Source organism: Dromiciops gliroides, chromosome 3 (assembly GCF_019393635.1).
Source record: "Dromiciops gliroides isolate mDroGli1 chromosome 3, mDroGli1.pri, whole genome shotgun sequence".
In the NCBI taxonomy this organism is placed as follows: Eukaryota; Metazoa; Chordata; class Mammalia; order Microbiotheria; family Microbiotheriidae; genus Dromiciops; species Dromiciops gliroides.
This window is the reverse complement of record NC_057863.1, coordinates 641615885-641637209: the sequence shown is the minus strand read 5'-3', so window position 1 is coordinate 641637209 and position 21325 is coordinate 641615885. Positions and strand designations below refer to the sequence as shown.

General features: G+C 46.2%; 1 protein-coding gene across 3 annotated transcripts; it reads right to left on the bottom strand.

Annotated features, from left to right (window-relative positions):
* Positions 1–1521: 1521 nt before the first annotated feature.
* Positions 1522–18564, bottom strand: LOC122746566 (zinc finger protein OZF-like). Of its 3 annotated transcripts, none has more exons than XM_043992283.1 (6): positions 18546–18564; positions 17411–17531; positions 16784–16879; positions 11315–11441; positions 10619–10705; positions 1522–3240 (listed from the first exon to the last, which is right to left on the bottom strand). In XM_043992283.1, exons 3-6 carry the CDS (start codon positions 16814–16816, stop codon positions 1847–1849), a joined length of 1641 nt encoding a protein of 546 aa, XP_043848218.1. In that variant the 5' UTR covers positions 16817–16879; positions 17411–17531; positions 18546–18564; the 3' UTR covers positions 1522–1846. The 3 variants fall into 3 exon arrangements, with proteins under 3 accessions (XP_043848218.1, XP_043848220.1, XP_043848217.1); XM_043992285.1 differs by lacking the exon at positions 18546–18564 and adding an exon at positions 18380–18399; XM_043992282.1 differs by lacking the exon at positions 18546–18564 and having other exon boundaries at positions 17411–17995.
* Between the last annotated feature and the right edge of the window lie 2761 nt (positions 18565–21325).

Genomic DNA, 21325 nt, shown 5'->3' with positions numbered 1-21325 from the left:
TCCAGACCTATGGGAGAGAAGCATGGAATGGACACTAGGGTTTAAATTCGAGCCATAACTTCATGGTTGAAAGTGTTTCTTTCACCAAGGCATTCTGTGGTTGGTCCCTCCTTCAGACTTCCTTGTCTTGAGTGATTCTGAACCATCCATCTGTAAATCCTTCACTGGCAACTCAGCTGGTTCACTGGAGGATTTTCTCTAGTCCTTTTAGCATCTTTCGGGTGCCAATGCAGCACACAAGTTGTGTATCTATTGTTTCTTATTCTCACTCCATTACCAGCTCACCTCCAATCTCATCACACATGTTCTTTTTTTTTTTTTTTTTTGACGAGGCAATTGGGGTTAAGTGATTTGTCCAGGGTCACACAGCTAGTAAGTGTTAAGTGTCTGAGGCCGGATTTGAACTCAGGACCTCCTGACTCCAGGGCCAGTGCTCTATCCACTGCGCCATCTAGCTGCCCCCACACATGTCCTTAATGACATCTTCTACATCATGTGTTACACATAAACCATCTCAGGAATTATGTTGCTACCTCCACTAGACCCAAGAGGCTTCTTTCTATTATACTTCGGAATGACTTGTGATTTCCACTCTTACGAGATTATGGTCATTTAGTAGTCACTGCCCAATAAGTCACAGGGAGAATTCAGGAGGTAGAGATGTGGTTGGGGGCAGCAAGCATTTTGAAAGCTATGCACAATTTCATCTGTGATTAGGAGCATTGGGAGACACCATGCCCCCTTTGACTAGGAATCATTTTGTTTGGACTTTGGATCATACACTATTGCAGGCCAGAGGGAGAGAGAAAAGCACCAAAACTCCAAGCTAGAAGAGTAAGAATTAGATGGGAAAGTAAGGAGATCACATGCCCATGTCATAATGTAGGGCTAGCTCAGAAATACCCAGCAGGGGTGAAAACGGCGGGGGGTGGGGTGGGGGGAGGCACTGACCTAACACCTCAAAATAAAGGCTACTTGGGTATGGAAAGGTTAAACTTGGAACAAGGCTAAGAAAAAAACAACCCTTAAACCACAAAAAAGGGTTAAGGTTAGACATGTTGGGAAGAGATCTAAATCTAATGAAAGTAAAAAGAATCATCTATACTTTTTTTCCCTTCCTTTGTTCCAAAAGGTTACCTTTAAGTTTTATTGCATTGTTTAGTATTCAAGTCTAAGTTATTTTGGGATCAACTACAACTCCAGAGACCTCATGATGAAGCATATTATCCATTTCCTGACTTGAGAAGTGATGGATTCAGGGCACAAAACCCATTTTTTTTTTTGGACACAAACCAATGCAGGAATTTGTTTTGTTTGCCTATACATATTTATTAAAGAAAAACAAGGGCTTGTTTTTCTTTCTTTTTCAATGAAGAGATGAGAAGATGGATTTTTATTAATGGGAAAATTAAATTAAAAATTTATTTTGAAGGAAAAAAGGTTTCTTTTTTTTTTTTTTTTTGCAGGGCAGTGGGAGTTAAGTGACTTGCCCAGGGTTACACAGCTAGTAAGTGTCAAGTGTTTGAGGCTGAATTTGAACTCAGCTCCTCCTGAATCCAGGGCCAGCACTTTATCCACTGTGCCACCTAGCTGCCCCCAGGTTTCTATCTTTTAAAGTGGATTCATAAATTAGGGGGTATTATTCCTATTCTCAGACTAGGGTACAACCTACTTGAACCTGTATGAGTTTACCACCCTTGGAGACTGCTAAAGTAAAAGGCTCTCCCCCCACCCTCAACCCTTTTTTCCCTACTCACATCCCAGTGTCATAGCTGCTGACAAAAATGTCATCTGGACTCTTGGGAATTTAACAAATTGAAAAATCTAAGTTCAACTTTGCTTTCTTTTATTGTACCCCTAGGGTTAATTCTTCAGTGTGCAGTTTCTGATGTTTGGTGAGGGCTGCACGTCTGCTGAAGGCACTCCCGCATTCATTACATGCATAAGGTTTCTCTCCTGTATGAATTCTCTGATGTTGAGTAAGGAATGTCTTTCGACTGAAGGATTTCCCACATTCACTACATTCATATGGTTTCTCTCCAGTATGAGTTCTCTGATGGTAAGAAAGGGATGAGCTCTGGCTGAAGGCTTTCCCACATTCATTACATTTGTAGGGTTTCCCTCCAGGATGTGTTTTCTGATGAGAAAAAAGAGCTGAGTTTAATCGGAAGGCTTTCCCACATTCACTGCATTCATACGGTTTTTCTCCAGTGTGTGTTTGCTGATGGCGAGTAAGGGTTGAATTCTGGCTAAAGACTTTCCCACATTCACTACATAAATAGGGTTTTTCTCTAGTATGAATTCTCTGATGGGAATAAAGGGCTGAGCTCTGTCTGAAGGCTTTCCCACATTCACTACACTCATAGGGTTTCTCTCCGGTATGAGTTTTCCGATGCTGTGTCAGGACCGAGTAGTATCTGAAGGCTTTTCCACATTCGCTGCATTTGTAAGGTTTTGCTCCAGTATGAATTCTCTGATGTTGAGTAAGAGAGGAGCAGTACCTAAAGGTTTTCCCACAGTCAGTACATTCATAGGGTTTCTCTCCAGTATGAATTCTCTGATGTTCAATAATATATGTGCTACGACTAAAAGCTTTCCCACATTCATTGCATTCATAGGGTTTCTCTCCAGTATGAGTTTGCATATGTTGAGTGAGGGATGCATGGTAACTAAAGGCCTTTCCACATTCACTGCATGCATAGGGCTTCTCTCCAGTGTGAGTTCTCTTATGGGAATAAAGGGATGAGATCTGGCTGAAGGCCTTTCCACATTCATTACATTCATAGGGTTTCTCACCAGTGTGAATTCTCTGATGTTGGGTAAGGCACGTGCTTTGGCTGAAGGCCTTCCCACACTGATTACATTCATAGGACTTCTCTCCAGTATGGATTCTCTGATGCTTAGTTTGGTCTGAATTCTGTCTGAGGCTATTTTCATATTTATTACAGGTGTGGGGTCTTTCGTCTCTAGGGATTCTCTGCTGTGCCACAAAGCTCCCCTCAAATCTGTTACATTCAGAGACTCTTTCCTCAGTCGCACTTTTCTTGTGTGTGATTGTCACTCGCCTCAAATATCGCTCCTTAGTTCTCTGCTTCCTCTCAAACTTGCCCTCACATTCCCAGGCTTCTTTCAATTTGGATAGTGAGGGAACATTCTTTGTAATTGCTCCCTGAGGTGATCTTTCTTCAGAACTGTCCCACTTTGGAGATAACACCTTGGTCTTGGCCTTGATCTCCCAGGCTGAAAGAAATTAAAAAAAAATGAAATATCCTCTGTGCTGAGAAAAAAGGAAACTTCTGTGGTGAGATGGGGATAATGAAGCTGAAAATAACATCTGCCAGGATGATGCCTTTGATAACTCTCCAATAAAGCCCATGCAATCTAGGAAGAAGATAACAAGTGGGAAAGAAGAAATGGGTTGAGGAACAGAGATCTAGTGTTTGGAGAATAAAGTCCATGCAGAAGGGTGGGCTGGGAGGTGGGAAAAGTGGAAGGTGGACAGGTTCAACTGAGGAATTGTGAATGAAGGGAAATAGAATGCAGTCAATAACACTGTCTCCTTAAACGTTCTCCCTTCTCTTCAACCTCCAGTCTATCCTGAACATTGCTACCAATCTAATTTGCTGAAAATATCAACTTTACTGAATCTATCTCTCCCTAAAACTCCTCTGATGGCTTCCTACTGGGTATAAGGTACAGTTGAAACATCCCGGCCCTCGAAAGCTGTACCACAATTTGGTCCAATGGCGCCGATCCAATCCTACGCATCACTGCTCTCTAACACATGCTGCAGTTCATCTGTGCAGGGATTGATCGTTCATGCCTTGAGTTCTTCCTTTACCGACTGGGTTCTGTGACTTTCCCCCTCCTTCCACGAAACCTTACCTGACCACTGGAGCCTAAAGACTTCCTCCCCTTCCTTTTCAGATGTGTAACACTTGTTACACAAACCACTTTGAGTACTTAATCACATGTTGTCTCTAGAGTTCTTAGGTCTTTTTTTTTTTTCTTTTCTTCCCTACTTATTTATCCTATCACTTAAAACACAACAATAACAACAACTTGGGACAATTAACTCTTTTGCCCCATGTAGATTCATTTGTGATTTCTTGAAATACAGCCCTGGAAAACCAGGCCTTGGTAAGGCCCATTGGGATTCAAACAGACAATGGCTTAAACCCAAATCACTCTCTCACTGACTAGCCAATAACGGGTCTCAGCTCAAGCCTCATTTGGTCATTGAATTTTTTTTTTTTTTTTAGTGAGGCAATTGGGGTTAAGCGACTTGCCCAGGGTCACACAGCTAGTAAGTGTTTAAGTGTCTGAGTGGTCATTGAATTTTGATGGCTCACAGTAAGTGTAAACAGAAATTTCTGTCTTGGCCAGAAATCCTGAAGGTCTTCCCCTCCCAGTTTGATTTCTTTCTTTCTTTCTTTCTTTCTTTTTTTTGAGTAAGCAAACTAGACTATTTTTCTTTGGGTAGGGCAATGAGGGTTAAGTGACGTGTCCAGGGTCACACAGCTAGTAAGTGTAAAGTGTCTGAGGCTAAATTTGAACTCAGGTCCTCTTGAATGCAGGGCCAGTACTTTATCCACTGCACCACCTAGCTGACCCACTAGACTAGCTTTTGCCTTATTTCTTACCTACCTTGAATCACTGAATCACTGAATGGGTGTTGCCTCGAATAAACTAAGACCTGGGAAAGACCTTAGCTTAAAAAGGCCACTTTAAGGTCAAGGCTCCCACTGCATCTGGGGCCATCTCCAGTTCTTTGGATCTATCTCTTGCCACCAGATTCAGATGACCCTGGAGAAGAGTGAGGCTGATGACTTTGCACAGCCCTACCTCACTTAAAAAAAAGATAAATATAGCAGGGGCAGCTAGGTGGTGCAGTGGTCCTAGATTCAGGAGGACCTGAGTTCAAATCCAGCCTCAGACACTTGACACTGGGCAAGTCACTTAATCCCAACTGCCTCAAAAAATCCCCAAACAAAACAAAACAAAAACAAACAAAAAAAAGATAAATATAAACAAAAAGGTAAAGGTTTCTCCTGAGCCTGATGTCAGGGTAAATACCTAATCAACCAATCAATTATTTGAGTGCAAATAGTGGGAAGCACAGCAGATAGGCTCATGGGTTCAAAAATGTAGAATTGGAAAGTCTTCAGAGATCAGCTAATCTAACCCAACACTTTATAGATAAGGAAACTCAGGCCCAGGGGGTGAAGTTATGGTACACTGGGCTTGGTGTCAGGAGACACCTGGCTTCAACTCTAGCTACTGATAGTAATTGTGTGACCATGGATAAGTCATTTAATCTTTAGAAGCCTCAATTTTTTCATCTGCAAAATAGGGGTTATATCTGTAGTATTACTGGCTTGTTGTAAAGATTACAGGATTTCTGTGAGTATATAAAGTATGCCAACCTTGAAGTTATCATCATCATTATTATTTTACTTAAGAACTATCAGGTAGACTCCTTACCCTCCAGGTGTTTATAATCTATCTGGAGAAAATATATTAGCCCACATGAAACAAGAAGAAGGCAGGGCAATATACAATAGAGTATGAGATCAATAACAAAGATTATATGTGCTGGAGAAACTCAGAATAAGGAGGTCTATGTTAGTTGATTTCATTCACTAAATATTTATTAGACACCTACTTCATGCAGTAAAGGAATTTCACAGAGGGAGCCTGACCTGGGCTCTAAATGAAGGGTAGACTTGGAAAATCATGATTTATCTTGGCAGGGGTTGGGGAGGGGAGGAAGAGAGGATAATATCTCATATTTACACAGCATTTTATGGCCCATAAATTGATTTCTTCACAACAATCCAGGGAAGCAGGTCAAAGACAATTGTGAGAAAGAGCATGTTGAGTAGAAAAGGCAAATAAGACTGCTGTTGTTCAGTTGTTTTTAGTCATGTCCACCTCTCTAGGACCTCATCTGGGGTGGTGTGGTTGGCCATTTCTTTCTCCAGCTCATTGTACAGATGAAGAACAGAGGCAAACAGGGTGAAGTGACTTGCCCAGGGTCACCCAGCCAGGAAGTGTCTGAGGCCAGGTTTGAACTCATGAAGGTGAGTCTTCCTGATTCCAGGCCTGGCACTCTATCCACTATGGCACCACCTAGCAGCAAGTAAGGTTGGGATGGGGCCAAATTATGGAGGGCCTTGAAAACCAGGGAGTCTGGTATATACCAGAGCAGATTTAGGGAAGTTCTAGGTTTCCACTCCAGCCAATACAGTTAGGCTGGGTAGTAGTAACAAGGTTTGAGAAAGCAATAAATCCATAGGTGGGTGGAAAAGAGGAATGGGCATGAACTTGGTCACTGACTGCATATATAGCCTGAAGAAGATGGAAGGCTCCAGAAGGCTCCTCCGTTCCTAGCCGGGGTTAGAGAGGTACTGGCACTGTGGTAGAGTTGCCTGTTGCTATTGTAATCATCACTATTTTACTTAGGAGGTATGAGATGCAGCATCTCCCAGCCTCTTTCCCCAGCCCCTCAAAAAAGTCCTTTTGGATTTGGGGTCGGCGTAGATGTGATCCTCAGTAAATATGAAGTTTTATAATTTTCGATGGTTCAAGAAATGGCCATATCAGGATTTTCTGAGCAAGATGCTCATGACTGTTTCTTTTTGTTTGTTTGTTTGTTTGTTTTTTTTGCAGGGCAATGAGGATTAAGTGACTTGCCCAGGGTCACACAGCTAGTAAGTGTCAAGTGTCTGAGGCCGGATTTGAACTCAGGTCCTTCTGAATCCAGGGGTGGTGCCTTATCCACTGCACCACCTAGCTGCCCCCATGACTGTTTCTTAGAATATGAATGTATATTTGAACCACATTTCCTTAAAGCGGAGAGGGTAGCCCCTGATGAGTGCTGGGGTCTCCAGGCTGGGCGAGGTGAGCTAGTGATGCCAGGAAATAGAGTTTCAAAGACCCAAGGGAGCTTTTTTAGTTTAAACTGTGTCTAGAAAGGAGAGAAAATCCAGGATGAGCTGTGATAGCAAACTACCTGACAGAAAAAGGCTTAAGAACAAGGGCTGGAGAAAGGAGACCTTGTTCAGCGGTTGAAGTATGGACCCAGGATAGAAGGACTGAAATTACTTCTCAAGGGACAAAGGACCCTGAAGGAGATCAATGAATCCAGGCCTGGAGTGACAATAGGGGAGGCAGCAAGATGGCAATTCTAAAAGATCAGACCTTAGAGAGGGGGCCTTCTTTTCCTGCTGCAGTTTATACTCTGTACCCTCAATCCTCTCACACCCCAGTTAAGATGACCGGTGTACTTTACATCAAATCAAATGAGGTTGTATGTGCAAACATTAACGAGCTACATAAATCCTGGCTGTCATTTTTACTTGAATTGGGAACTGGAAATTGAAGGGGGAGTGTGGGGAGGGTAAGTGAAGAAGGCCATGAACCCAGGGAGGGAGGGGCTTTCTGACCCTCTCTCCCTCTCCCCCTCCTCAGAAGCCTCAGCATGGTGAGGTGGGCCAGTAGCCTAAGCCTAAGCTCCACACAGGGAGTAGAATTTCACAGGATGATGCGTTATGTCACCCTGTAGCTCTCAAGGTGAGCACAAAGAGGACCACCAGGAAGATAATAGAAGTTTATGAGCCGGGGGCAGCTAGGTGGCGCAGTGGATAAAGCACTAGCCCTGGAGTCAGGAGTACCTGAGTTCAAATCTGGCTTCAGACACTTGACACTTACTAGCTGTGTGACCCTGGGCAAGTCACTTAACCCCAATTGCCTCACTAAAAAAAAAAAAAAAGAAATACAATTTAGGGGCAGCTAGATGGTGCAGTGGATAGAGCACCAGTCTTGGAGTCAGGAGTACCTGAGTTCAAATCCAGCCTCAGACACTTAACACACTTACAAGCTGTGTGACCCTAGGCAAGTCACTTAACTCCAATTGCCTCACTAAAAAAAAAAAAAATTATGAGTCAACATCTGTTGGAGGAGGAGTAGGTAGAGAAATTCTACAAAAAAAACTAAGTCAATATAAAGTATGTGTGCCTGGAATATATATATATATATATATATATATATATATATATATATATATATATATATATATATATATATATATATATATATGTATGTGTGTGTATTTACATGTACGTATATACAGTTTGTCATTCAGTTGCTTCAGTCACGTCTGACTCTCCATGACCCTATTTGGGGTTTTTTTGGCAAAGATCCTGAACTGGTTTGTCGTTCCCTTCTCCAGCTCATTTGACAGATCAGGAAACTGAGGCAAACAGGGTGAAGTGACTTGCCCAGGTTCACACAGCCAGTAAGTATCTGAGGCTAAATTTGAACTCATGGAGATGAGTCTTCCTGACTACAAGCCCAGTGCTCTTTGCACTATGGTGCTCCCCTAGCTGCCCTTATGCATAAATATACATATACATACATATAATATAGAATATAAGTTAATTTAGAAAAACCTTAGTGAGAACAGGGAAAGACTGAGTGTTGCTTTAGAAGACAGCAAAGGGCAGGAGAAGGTTAAAAATAAGTGTGTTAAGCTCAGTGTGAAACCCAGCTAAATCGCATCATCTGGGGAGCATTTATAGATGAAACTGGATGATATTAAGAGATCAGGGCAGATATTACATAGCAATCTTAGAAATGCACCTAATAAGTCTGCTGCAAAATTCTCAAAGGAAAACCTCAAACTTTTAAAAGAGGTACCATTTTTTAAAATGAACTCAGAAGAGCTGACAGATGGAACATACTAAAAGACCTGGAATCACACAGTCAAGGAGAACCACGGCAAAAACAGCAGAATCAGGAGTGCGAACACAGACCACAATGATGTTCTTTTATACAGAAAAAGAAAATAAGACAGGGCCAAAGGGGGTGGAATTCAGCAGAGGAACAAAAGCATCTTCCTTCCTTCCTTCCTTCCTTCCTTCCTTCCTTCCTTCCTTCCTTCCTTCCTTCCTTCCTCCCTCCCTCCCTCCCTCCCTTCCTTCCTCCCTTCCTCCCTTCCTCCTTCCCTCCCTCTCTTTCTTTCTTTCTTTCTTTCTTTCTTTCTTTCTTTCTTTCTTTCTTTCTTTCTTTCTTTCTTTCTTTCTTTCTTTCTTTCCTTCCTTCCTTCCTTCCTTCTTTCTTTTTCTTTTTCTTTCTTTCTTTCTTTCTTTCTTTCTTTCTTTCTTTCTTTCTTTCTTTCTTTCTTTCTTTCTTTCTTTCTTTCTTTCTTTCTCTTCCTTCCTCCCTTCCACACTCCCCTCTTTCTTTCTTGTCTGTTCCTTCTTCTAGCTCCACTTAGATAAAGGCCAAGGATCTGGGCCAAGATTCCCCCCTGCTTTATAAGCCTCTTTGATCCACTGTTGAGTTGATCCATATTAATAAAACTTGCAATTAAAAAAAACAAAACCCTGCTGACCCACATGCGTGTCTTTTCATCTCCACACCATGTCTAAACACATGGAAAGTGAGCTCAACAAAAGCCTGAGAAGCCGGCCAACCATGGTGACTGGAAGGTGCACCAACCCAAGGTTCTCTGGTATTATTGGGTGATTGTTAAAAAAAAACATTTGACTCAGGAACATAAAATGCAGCCTTAAATCTTCAGCATGGCGTTATCCAAGAATATTTCAATGGGGGCAGCAGAGAAGGAAGTGGATCAGGGAGGGGCGGGGGGCGGGAATGAGACTCCATGACAGAAGCTACTGTAGAGATATGTGGTGCTGTGATTAACAGCATTAAATGTGGCACAAAATAGGCCTGGCACCTCCCTGGAAGTCAGCACCCACGGGGTCCAAATGGAAGAGGGCCTCTTTATACATGACAATGTCCACTTTGGATGCTATGTGAGGATGGATGCTACTGACTGCCTGCATTAAGGCCCATGGCATGATGGAGCCTCGTCAATGAGCTCCGTGACTAATAAAAAGAGACCTGTCTGCCAAGCCCCAGAGGAAGTCAAATGGATGAAGAACACCTACTGTCCAGGCTAGAGACTATGGCTGGATGGGGAGTCCAATGAGTTAATCCAGAGCCCAGCCAGCCTGACCTTCCTAATGCCTAGCTCTGCTCCCAAACCTCCCAAGGCCAGGACGAGTTTAGCCTCAGTTCCAAGCCCTCCATAATCTCACTCACACAGCTGAGGCCCTGGCTGATTAGAGCACCCATCCTTCCTGGCAGGTGCCCTGCCCTGGTCTCTCTCCCATTCTGCTCAGACTGGCCTCCCGGCTCCACCCACTGCCAGGGGCTCCCTGCTCCTGGTTGTGGCCTCTGCAAAGTGTGTCTTTGGCACACTCTGAGATGCGCGGTGCTTTTTCTGCTTCATCTCCTTGGTCTTCATCTCTCTACAGAGGACTCCTGTATAGAGTAGGGTTTTACTAAATGTTCACTGAACCCAGAGAGTAAGGACGACAAAGATGGAGCAGAGAGTTGGCTGAATGAAGACCTAGAACAGGAGGAAATAAACAGTCTCTGGAGTTAAGGGGAAAGGTCATCTCCAGAAGAGGGGTGTAGCCCTTAGTTTAAATTGCAAGATCTTCATATAGAACGGACTTATGGCACAGGATGGGTCCTCTAGTTCTTGCACAGACCTCACCAATGTTGGCAAAGTCCTCCCCACCCCGGGTCAATTCTGACGCACCTGAGCCGAGGACCCCTTTCTCTGGCTTCCACAGCTCGCCCCTTCCTTCCAGGTGGGAGACAACTTCAGGCTTGGCAAGGATAAGCCCTGTTCATGGGAAGAGAAGCGAGATGGCCTGTTTGCTCTCTGGGGATGAAAAGCCAGCCCAAACTCGGTCCCCTGGGCTTCAGGGGAGAGAGGGTGTGCCAGGACACCTGTAGGGCAGCACGAGGGCAGGAGGGGAGCAGGCGTGGTCACAACAGGGCTCCCTGGAAAGGTGTCTGCTGACAGCAGGAGGGAAGCTTGCCCTCACAGGCAAGAACCCCAGGGAACAGAGAGGTGGAGGGAAGGCCTTCAGAATGGCAGAACAATAAAGCTGCCCGATTCTGATGAAGTCCAGAGGTACAGGTCTTACTCCAGGGACCAGGACCACCTCCCATAAAAGGACTGGGCTCTCGGGATCACCGGAGCATAGATTTAGAGTTGGCAGGAACCTGAGCAATCGACAGAAGAGGAAGCTAAGTCAGCGGCCATGGGGTGTCTGGGGTGGGCTTTGGACCCAGGTGTCCCTGACTAGAATTTCAGTGCTCTACCCTTCTGCTGAGCTGTGGGGAGCCCCAAGGCAGGGAGGCTCCTCAGAGGCCTCAGACCTAACAACTGGGGGCGCTAAGATGCCCCAAAGGACTGACTCTGAGTCTTAGAAGAAGCCGTCCTTACCTAGTGACACCAGGTTCCTGTAGTTCTCCAGCATCACGACCCTGTAGAGGTCCCTCTGGGCAGGGTCCAGCAGCCCCCATTCGTCCTGGCTGAAGTCCACAGCCACATCCTTGAATGTCACTGGCTCCTGAAACATCATGGGCATTCCGGCTTGCCCAGGGACCACCCCCCCACTACCCCCACTACCCCATGGAGCAGAGGGGCCAACATACAGAGGAATGCCAGCCCAACATCATCCAGCACTCTCCAAGTCTTTATTGAGCAGCTGCCCTGTGCCTAGCACTGTGCTAGACTCCAGCACACAAGACTGATGTGACAGAGTCATAGGCTCTCTACTTAAAGACCAGAATCCTGCTGCCTTTATCTTATAGACGAGGAAATGGGCCCAGCACAAGAAGTCAGACGCATCATAAGCATAAGTGGCAAGATTTGAATCCAGTGCCCTGGGGGGGGGCATATCTTTTAACTGGCAGCCAAACAGTGCGTTGATACAATCCCTAAAGCACTTCGAGGTCTGCAGGCATAGAGAGCTGCCAGATGGAAAAGAAAACAAAGGAGGAAGTGGTAGGAATAGAGGGCTGCTCAGGCTGACCTGTCTTTACAAGGATCCCCTAGAGGTCAGCAGGCCTCTGCTTGACAGCCATTAATGAGGGGGCGCCCTCTACTACACCAGAAGTGCCTAGTTCGCTATGGGACGGTTCTCTTGACATTTAGTCACTGCTCCTGCTTTTGCCCCTTGGCCCAGGCAGAACAAGGATTCCTCTCTCACAGGACAGCCTCCGAGATGCCTGGAAACCATGATTATGCTTTCCTTAATTCTCCTCTTCCCCACTTCCTTCCATCACTTTTCACTTGGTGTGAATGAGGCTCCTCACTACCCTATGGACCCTCCTCTGGGCCAGTTTAACAAGGAGTCACATGGGGCGTAAGCAGAGCAGAGGACAGGGTGACCTCGCCTCTGCATTCCTGGAAGCTCTGAGGGTCAAGGGTTGGTTTAGTGGGACGGAGGGTGCCTCAGTCAAGACAAAATGGGCTTAAGCTGAACTTGGCCCAGCAGCGAGCATTCATGCCAGGGAGCAGGATCTGCAACCTTCTTCCTGCTGCCTGTGTATTTGCAAACATGATTTCTGACACACAACAGAAAGGACTTCCTCCCTACGAGCCATCCATAGGGTAACAACAAGGTGCCGTGGGTGAACACTGGCCCTGAAGTCAGGAGGACCTGAGATCAAATCTCACCTCAGATACTTACTAGCTGTGTGACCTTGAGTAGGTCACTTAACCCCAATTGCCTTACCCAGATGGCTCTGGAGGAGAGAGTGAGGCTGGTGACCATGCACAGCCCTCCCTTGATTAAATCTAATTCGGTACAAGTCATGACATCACCTTCCTGATGTCATGGTCCTCTTTGGGAATGAATGAATGAATGGATGACAAAAAAACCAAGGGTAGCACCACTGTTGTCCAGAAAGCCCGTGCACGAGACAGTCTGAAGTAGAGCTTCTAGACAACAGGAGGTTGATTTACACAAACATGGTAACCAGTATTCACTGAATTCTTTCTTCCTCATTCCCTATATCTTATTAGTCCCAGTCTTGCTGGTTCTTCAGTCTATGAGGACATATGATTTAAAAAATATTATTATTATTTTTTGGTTTTTTTGGCGGGGCAGTTGGGGTTAAGTGACTTGCCCAGGGTCACACAGCTAGTAAGTGTTAAGTGTCTGAGGCCGAATTTGAACTCAGGTCCTCCTGAATCCAGGGCTGGTGCTCTATCCACTGCGCCACCTAGCTGCCACGAGGGCATATGATAAAGTGCTAAATTCCCTTAGGGAGAAGAGGGTTCTGCTTTGTCTAAGTTTATCGGAAGCTGCATCTTTCCTGAGACTTAAAGGATCGACAAGGTTTGCACAGGCAGTGAATGGAGCTGCGTGCTTCTAATCGCCCATCTACACAACTGTCTACACAAGGGTGAAGCAGCTTTGTTCCAGGCAGGACTGCTGACCTCTCGCTCTGAAGAGAGATGGGAGACAGGAGGAGAAGGGCTCTGCCCTCTTAGGGTTATCTGCATTCCTCATCACTAAAGCATCTGGAGTCCCTATAGCTGCCTGTGTGTCCTGGATGGGGGGCCAGCCTCGGACCCAGAATGTCCTAACTCTGACACATACTGGCTGCCTGATGACCCTGTACAAGCCCTTACATGGTGGAGAGGTTGCAGACCTACCACGGTCGGAGTGTCCTCACCAGGGAATTTCCTATGCCAGAGCAATCACAGCTCCAGCCTACATGCCCTTTCCCTGTGCTGAATTCCCTGTATAGTGGCAGAGGAGTGAACTTAGCCAGGTAATGGGGACCAGGTCAGGGGAAGCACCGAAAAGCAGGTGTCGAGAGGTGGGACTGCCCTCTCAGCTGTCCTGATGTGCTTTCACAGAAGCTTCCGCAGGGCGGCTGCTGCAGGCAGATGTGCTAAGGGGCAGGGAGGACAGGGCAACTGAGAGGAAGAAGGCCCTGTGATCTTGTCCCTGTGCCTGTCACCATGGGCTCCCATCACCCTGGAAGACACACCTCCACTGTCTGGATCTGCTATCCCAGAAGGAGTCTCAGGGAACACATCTTTCATCAATTATATTACACTTCCCACTCTCAGCAGATGATTTTTCTTCTTACTTAAAAAAACCCCCAAACCGAGCATATGAATATAATAATATCACTGTACCATGGGGATAACAAGTATGAAGAATGCAAAGAAATATGGGAAGACACGCATGAAATGATGCCCACTGCTGCAAACAGAGCCAAAAAAACAACAGCTGTTATCATCACGACTATGTAAATGAAGGCACCTCTAAACAGCAGAAGTGGTCCCCAAAGCCCAGAACAGATTTGCTGTGGACTTGGGGAGCACTTTCTCAGCCTGTCTGTCCATTACTGGAGACCTCACCCAGTGGTGAGGCCCATCAGCCACTGACACATTGACTTAATTTGTTCTTGGGGAGCAGGCACAGGGAGATTCTACCAGGGTCGTGTGGTGGGTTTATCAGCCCCAGAACATTCTTTACGTGTTTGTTAATTCATTTGGTTTGGCTTTGGAGTAACATTGTACCCCCTTTTAAAATCAGTTTGCTTGTTTCTGCTGATGTTTGTTACATTTATAAGGAAAGATGTTTCTTAAAGAAGCAAATGTTTATTGAACTGAACTGAAGAGGGTCACAGGCCAGTCCCAAAGCAACAAAGACTCTGATGTGGCAAGTCCCTCCCTTCTCCAGGTCATCCTCTGCAGCCCTGGGCTGACCACCACACTCCCCTGCTCAAGAGACACTCCTCTAGGCTTAAATGGAAATTCCTCTGTTTGGCAATCAAAGGTCTTCCCAGTGGGCCTCCGGCCAGCCTTCCCAGAATGACCATACAAATACACTCGATGTTCCAGCCAGAAGGAGGAACTTGTTGTTCCTACACCAAATGTTTCAGTTCCCACTAATGGGTCTTTCCAGGGGCTTTACCGCATGCCAGGAAGGCCCAAGAACTACTGTCCCTATGAGACCTTTCCCGATTCCCTCCAATGCTAGAGCCTCCCACCACCCCAGAAATGACCCGATAGTCACCCCATAGATCTTGGGGGTAGAGACTGTTTCATTCACTGTATTCGTATGCCCAGTGCCTTGCACACTGTAGGTGCTGATTGGTCAGTTTCTCAATGGTCATCTGGGGCACCTGCTGCTCATGTTGCTCCTGACCTCTGACGTGTCCCTAGATTCTCCCCAATGACTTTCCTCCCATGAATCAAAGGCAGACTCAGAAGATAGAATGAGGGTCTCATGTAGGGCACAGCAAGAAGACCAGTCAGCAGAGGGCACGAGGGAGACAAACACAAAATCAATCTGGAGTAACAGACCGGAGCCAGATGGTAAAAGGCTTTCAATACCAAACAGAGGCCCTGGCCTGGGTCTGGGAATCTAATCAGCCTCAGACACTTATTAGTCATGTGACTCTGGGCAAGTCTATTAACCTCAGTTACCTCATTTGTAAAGTGGGGATAACACACAAGGTTGTTGTGGTGATCAAATGAGATGCTTGCAAAGAGCCTGGCACAATGCCTGGTACACAGTAGGTGTTCCCTTTCCCCATGGGGAGTCGTGGTCAGACTGAAGCTATCATAATGTCACTTTGACAACTGACATAAAGGATGGATTGGAGGGGAGGGACAGAGGCAGGGAGTCCAATGGTGAGGAACAAGGATCAGCATCACTTGGCAAACCATTTGGGGAGAGGGACCTGGGGCTGTGAGCCCCAGGTGCCAGCTGGCAGGGTTTAGGGGGAAGGATGACCAGCCAAGCAGACTTCACTGTGGAATCCATGGCCTTTGACTCCCCTGGCTCACATCACATCACGCGTGACAAAACCCCAAGCTTGGTTGAGCCCCGCCATCTACCTTTTCTACTCCTCAGTGATGCTGGAGGAAGTCCCACTGGGGCCCTTCTCTGACAGACTTTATCAGAACCCCTCCATCGGCCGTGCCAAACCTGCTTTTCTCCTCAAGCCTCCTACACCACATCCCTCCCTCTTGGCAGAGGACTTCCCCTCCTACTTTGCTGAGACAATTATGGATGAAGCTAATTTTACCAAGTCTCTGATTATACTGAGTCAAAATCTGTGGTCCTAATTCCCTAGGCTGGGATCACAAAGAAAAAAAAAATCTGACCCCTTGTTTTTCAGATGACAACCCTGGAAGTGTTTGGAAAAATGAATCTTCTCCAACTGCATGTGGCAGCCACTGGACAAACACCAGGAGGATGGATTAATAAATGTTGGGTGGAGGGGAAGCCCCCAAAGCAAATAGAGAAAATCATCTCCCATTCCTGTGGAGGTCATCACCTGCCAGGAACAGCATCATAAATATGGTGGAACGAGCACTGAACTTGGGAGTCAAGAGACGTGTAGGTTCAAATTCCATCTTTGAAACTTACTAGTGTGGGCCTCTCTGAATATGAGTCTCTTCATCTATAAAGGGGAAGAATTTCTGTAAGAATAGACTTCTTCGGGGCAGCTAGATGGCATAGTGGATGGAGCACCAGCCCTGTAGTCAGGAGTACCTGAGTTCAAATCCGGCCTCAGACACTTGACACTTACTAGCTGTGTGACCCTGGGCAAGTCACTTAACCCCAATTGCCTCACTAAAAAAAAAAAAAAAAAGAACAGACTTCTTCATTGACTACCAGCACTACAGAAGACACTATGCCTTGCGGGGAGAACCAGAGATAATGTTCACATAAAGTACTTTGTAAACCTTAAAATGTTATGGAAATGTCAGTTATTAGTATTATTTCATCTTCAAGCAGGACCTAGTTTCCTGGGAAAGGGAAATTGGGTCTCAGTTCTCTGGTCTGGGCTGGGCATAGATGCTACAGAATAAAAGGGAGAAATGTGGATTACACTTTGGGTAAAAAAAGACCCCCCTTTTCCTCCAACTCACCTGGGGCCCGGCAGTCAGAAGCCTAGTTGCCATTCCCTCATCCTCTTTCTCTAATCTTCCCTCTTGGAGAAAGGGCAGAGTCTTTAGAAGACAGAACTAAGAGAGAAGAAAGAAGGCAAGAGACACACGTACAGAGTTAGGGATGACCCCTTTTCGATCCAGTCCCAGGGGCTTTGGTGGGGGCCTCCATTCCGACCTTGTGATCATAGCAGGCTCCCAGGGACAGAGGTGGGGCCTGGGATTCAGTACACAGAGGTTGAATGAGTAGCTCTGTGCACACACTGCTGGTGCCTGGCACATATTACCAAAAACCTTCTATGTCTCTGGGGTTTTTTGGTTTTTGTAGAAGCGCCTTCCCTCCAGGCTCCAGATAAAGACCAAAGAAAATCCCAAATGGGACAGACACATGAAGCGCTTCAGTCACAGGTCACTTAATGAAGGCTAGGATGGCAAGAGCTGGTAGAAGGATGGGCTTCCAAAGGGGTGATAAGAGAACACTCCGGGAGAGGAGCTTAGTGGTGGAGATTCTTATCCCTTTCCTCCCACCCCTCACTCCAATTTTTCCTGTGGTCTCACTTTTCTTTTCAGGCAGATGGTTCAAATATTGCAGGGTCACGGCCTACTTACTTGGGCTCTGGACGTTGTGGCTTCATAAAAGTCCCCCACCTTCCCAGGTAAAATGGACAAACACTGCTCTGCTCTGGGCTCCACCTGGAGAGTCCTCAGGAATCCCCTTGGATGGGTCAACCTGAAATAAAGAGGACTGCCAAAGTAGAAACAAAGGTCTTTCTTTAATCGAGGTACACAGTACAGCATGAGAGTATAGGAATGCCCAGCAGGTCCAGAAGACTGGGGTACTTTAAATAACTTCAAACAGGAGGGAATCTCCCGGGAGGCACAGCCTGGAGAAGCTGTTATGTAAGCTGTTTTGCATAACAACCTAAAATCCAGAGAGGGAGGACAGGGGTGGTGGTGGTAGATCTGGTCAATATGGAGGGCTCCAGGTGCAGCCACTGGGAATTTCCAGAGAAACCACAAGACTCGATTCAATGGGTTTGAATCTGTTCTGACCATGGGGTCAGGGGTCAGTCAGGTGGCCCCTCTGATGGCTGCAAGCAACAAGGAAGGGGGAGGGGGAGAAAAAAGAAAGAGAGGAGACATCGAGAGGGAAAGAGAATAAGAGAGAGACAGAGAGGGAGAGAAAAAGGGAAGAAAGGAGGAAAAGAAGAGATATAGACAGAAAGAGAGGGAGGGAGGGAGAAAGAGGACAGAGGAAGAGAATGAAAGAGGCACATGAGAGGGAGGGAGGGAGGGAGAGAGAGAGAGAGAGAGAGAGAGGAGGAAGAAGAGGAGAGAAAGGGGAGGGGGACGGAGAGGAAGGGAGAGACAGCCGCACAGACACAAGGTCGGGGCAGGGAGGGGCACCTGGAGGAGGGAGCCCCCTCTGACCACCAGGTCGTGGTTGGGGGGGGCGCCCACGCAGGGACACACTCACACCCTTCTGGCTTTCCATGCGCGTGCACACACACTTATGCATTCACACTCAGCTGGCCACACCCACACTGAGTGCACACACAGAGACAGGCACAAACGCACCTGGCCACAAACTCCCACAGGGACAATTCCACCCCCACCCCCGCGTCACCACCCCCCGCCCTTTTCACCACGCGCCAGCACGCGCACATACGCACGCGCACGCGCACGCGCACACAGACGCGCACGCCCTGCGCCACAGTCTTACGCGCTCCCACAAGGAGCTCACCTTCAGGCCTGTAAGCAACTACGCCTGCGCAGGAAAGACTGCGGGACTACAATTCCCAGAATCCTCCAGGCGGGAAGCTCTCGGGGTCGGTTACTACCCCAAGACTCCATTTCCCAGAGGCTTCTGCGGAGGCTTCCTTCTGCCCTGTGACTCCTTACAGACTCTTCCCCAATCCACGCCTCGACCCCCTCGCCCCCATTCCTTCGACGAAGGGTGGAGCAAACGCCCTGCAGTCTGACACCCGGGTTCACACATGGACACAAACACACACACGATCCACACTGGCCCCTCTTCACAGGCACACACCTGCACTGACAAACTCGGATAGACAGGGTGTCCCCAAAGTCTTGAGGACACCCCATATACAGACAGACATCGATGGAGAGAGCATTTATTAAGCACTATGTGCCAGGCGCTGTGCTAAATGCTAGATATTCAAAGGATATGAACAGCTTTTGAAAGATTTTCAAAATATCAATATCTGTAGAAAAACAATATTCTGAAGCACAACTAATAAGAAAATGCAAATTAAAACAGCCCTGAAGTTTTACCTCATACCTAGAAAACTGTCAAATATGACAAAAGATGGCAATAGTCAATGTTAGAGGGTGTGGTAAAGCGGTTTTTGAAGGACCGCCCCTTTTGGGGAGGAGACCGTGGCCAAGCACGTGGTACTTGGGGGGGGCAGCTTAAAACTAAGAGGTAGAACGGAAATTCAGCGTGGAGTGGACACTCTGGCTTCTGAGTTTAGCAGTGACGGCGCTGCACGTGGTGGTGATTGGCTCTGGTTCTCAATGGCGGCAGCATTTGACTCTGGTTCTCAGCCTGAGAGAGGCAGTTTTGGGATTTGTTGAGTTTTATAAAAGAATATAGACTAAGTTTAGATCTAAGATTATTCATTTGTATTTCTACTTTCCTATTTCCCTAATCAGTATCACCTGTTTGTTGTCTAAACAATAAAAGCTAATTAATCCCTCTCTAATTAAAGCCCAGAGGCTTCTTTCTCTTACTGGTCTGGGAGATATATAAGGGAAAAGTTAAAGGGGAGTTTAATGCTCTTATAGTCAATTTTAAATCTCACAAGGGGATGGAGGAAGACAGGCACCTTAACACACAGCTAGTATACATTGGACTGACTGTTCGATAAAACAACTTGGAATTATACCAGAAACGTCTCTAAACAGTCCATATCCTTTGACCCAGAAATCTCTCCTGGACTTATATCCCAAGGAGGTAAAAGACAGAAAGAGTGGTCCCATGTTTACAAAAGTATCCACAGTGCCCTCTGGTGGCCAGTGGGGATACTGCAGGCTCTTGAAGCACTGAAGACTAACAAAGCCCCTTGACGGGTCACTTGAGTCAAGTCAAGAAGTATTTATTGGGCTTTTCCTATGTTCCAGATATTGTGCTAAATGCCAGGCATACAAAGAAAAAAAAAAAGTCCCTGCTCTCAAGTTGCTCATGGTCTAATGGGGGAAACAGTGCAAACAACAGGTACAAGCAAGATCTGGTGGAGATAATCAGTGTGTAGCGCCGCCTGGTGGACAATCTACATGTCACACCGCCCTGATGGTTAATTTATCAACCTTCATTTCTGTAGTTTGGGGAAAACAGGGCAAGGAGCCAAGTGTGAGCTGCCATTGCACTTCAAGCATCATCTGGGACACCCAGCAAGTATGTACCTAGTCCACTGTTGTCACAAGAATAGAGGACAAAGGGTCACTAGTCCCACTCTGTCCCTCTCTCTGGGTTTCTAGCTGTCATCCCCTGGATAATTTTTCCATTGCATTACCATCCTCCGGATCTCTTCTGATTCTCTGCTGAACTGATGCCATCTGCTGAGTCTCCACTGAACTGCATTTGATATATGGACTGGATTTGATATATGTCTTTTTAAGTCCATGTAGCCCACAAATGTTTTATCTCTTTTGTAATTGTTGGGGGGGGGAGCTAACACAGTGAAAAGTCACTCATCCCCATCTGTCTTTTGCTTTTCTCTTAGTTGCTCTTCACTCAGGTCCACCTGTTTGAATTGGGGTGAAAAGATGCTTTTCAACTCCCATCATGCCCCTGGCCACTAGCACTGAATCCATGCAAATTATCCAGCAAGACTGTCAAGGTGGAAGGAACAAATGAACATAGTGGTCTAGTGTTTGAAAAACCCAGGGGCATAAAGGGGAAGGACTTCTTATTTGGAAAGAATTGTTAGGAAAACTGGAAGGGAGTTTGGCAGATATTAGGTTTAGGCTAATATCTTATCTTAGGCAGCTAAATGGCAAAGTGGATAGAGCACTGGGCTTGGAGTTAGAAAGATTCCTCTTCCTGAGTTCAAATCTGGCCTCAGACACTTACTAGCTTCATGACCAAGGGTGAGTCACTTAACCCTGTTTGACTTAGTCTCTCATCTGTAAAATGAGCTGGAGAGAAAAATGACAAACCAATATCTCTGCCAAGAAAACCCCAAATGGGTCACAGAGAGCCAGATATGACCAAAACAACCCAACAATAACAACAAACATCTTACATCATATAACAAAATAATTTCTTAAGGGATATTGACCTGAAAGTCACATTATAAAATAACTAGAAGACAACTATGGCTAGAAAATAAATTCTTAACCAAAGGAGTGATGGAAGTCAATCAACAATAGATTAGGTAGGCAGCTAGGTGGCACAGTGGATAGAGCACAGGCCCTGGAGTCAGGAGGACCTGAGTTCAAATCCGGCCTCAGACACTTAACACTTACTAGCTGTGTGACCCTGGGCAAGTCACTTAACCC

Coding starts and splice junctions, on each gene's coding strand:
- LOC122746566 (XM_043992282.1), bottom strand. CDS start 17,857: ATGGTCAGAACAGATTCAAACCCATTGAATCGAGTCTTGTGGTTTCTC. Junction 10,706..11,314: donor CAGGAACCTGGTGTCACTAG/GTAAGGACGGCT, acceptor TCCCATGAACAG/GGCTTATCCTTGCCAAGCCT. Junction 3,241..10,618: donor GAAAGGGGTCCTCGGCTCAG/GTGCGTCAGAAT, acceptor AATTTCTTTCAG/CCTGGGAGATCAAGGCCAAG.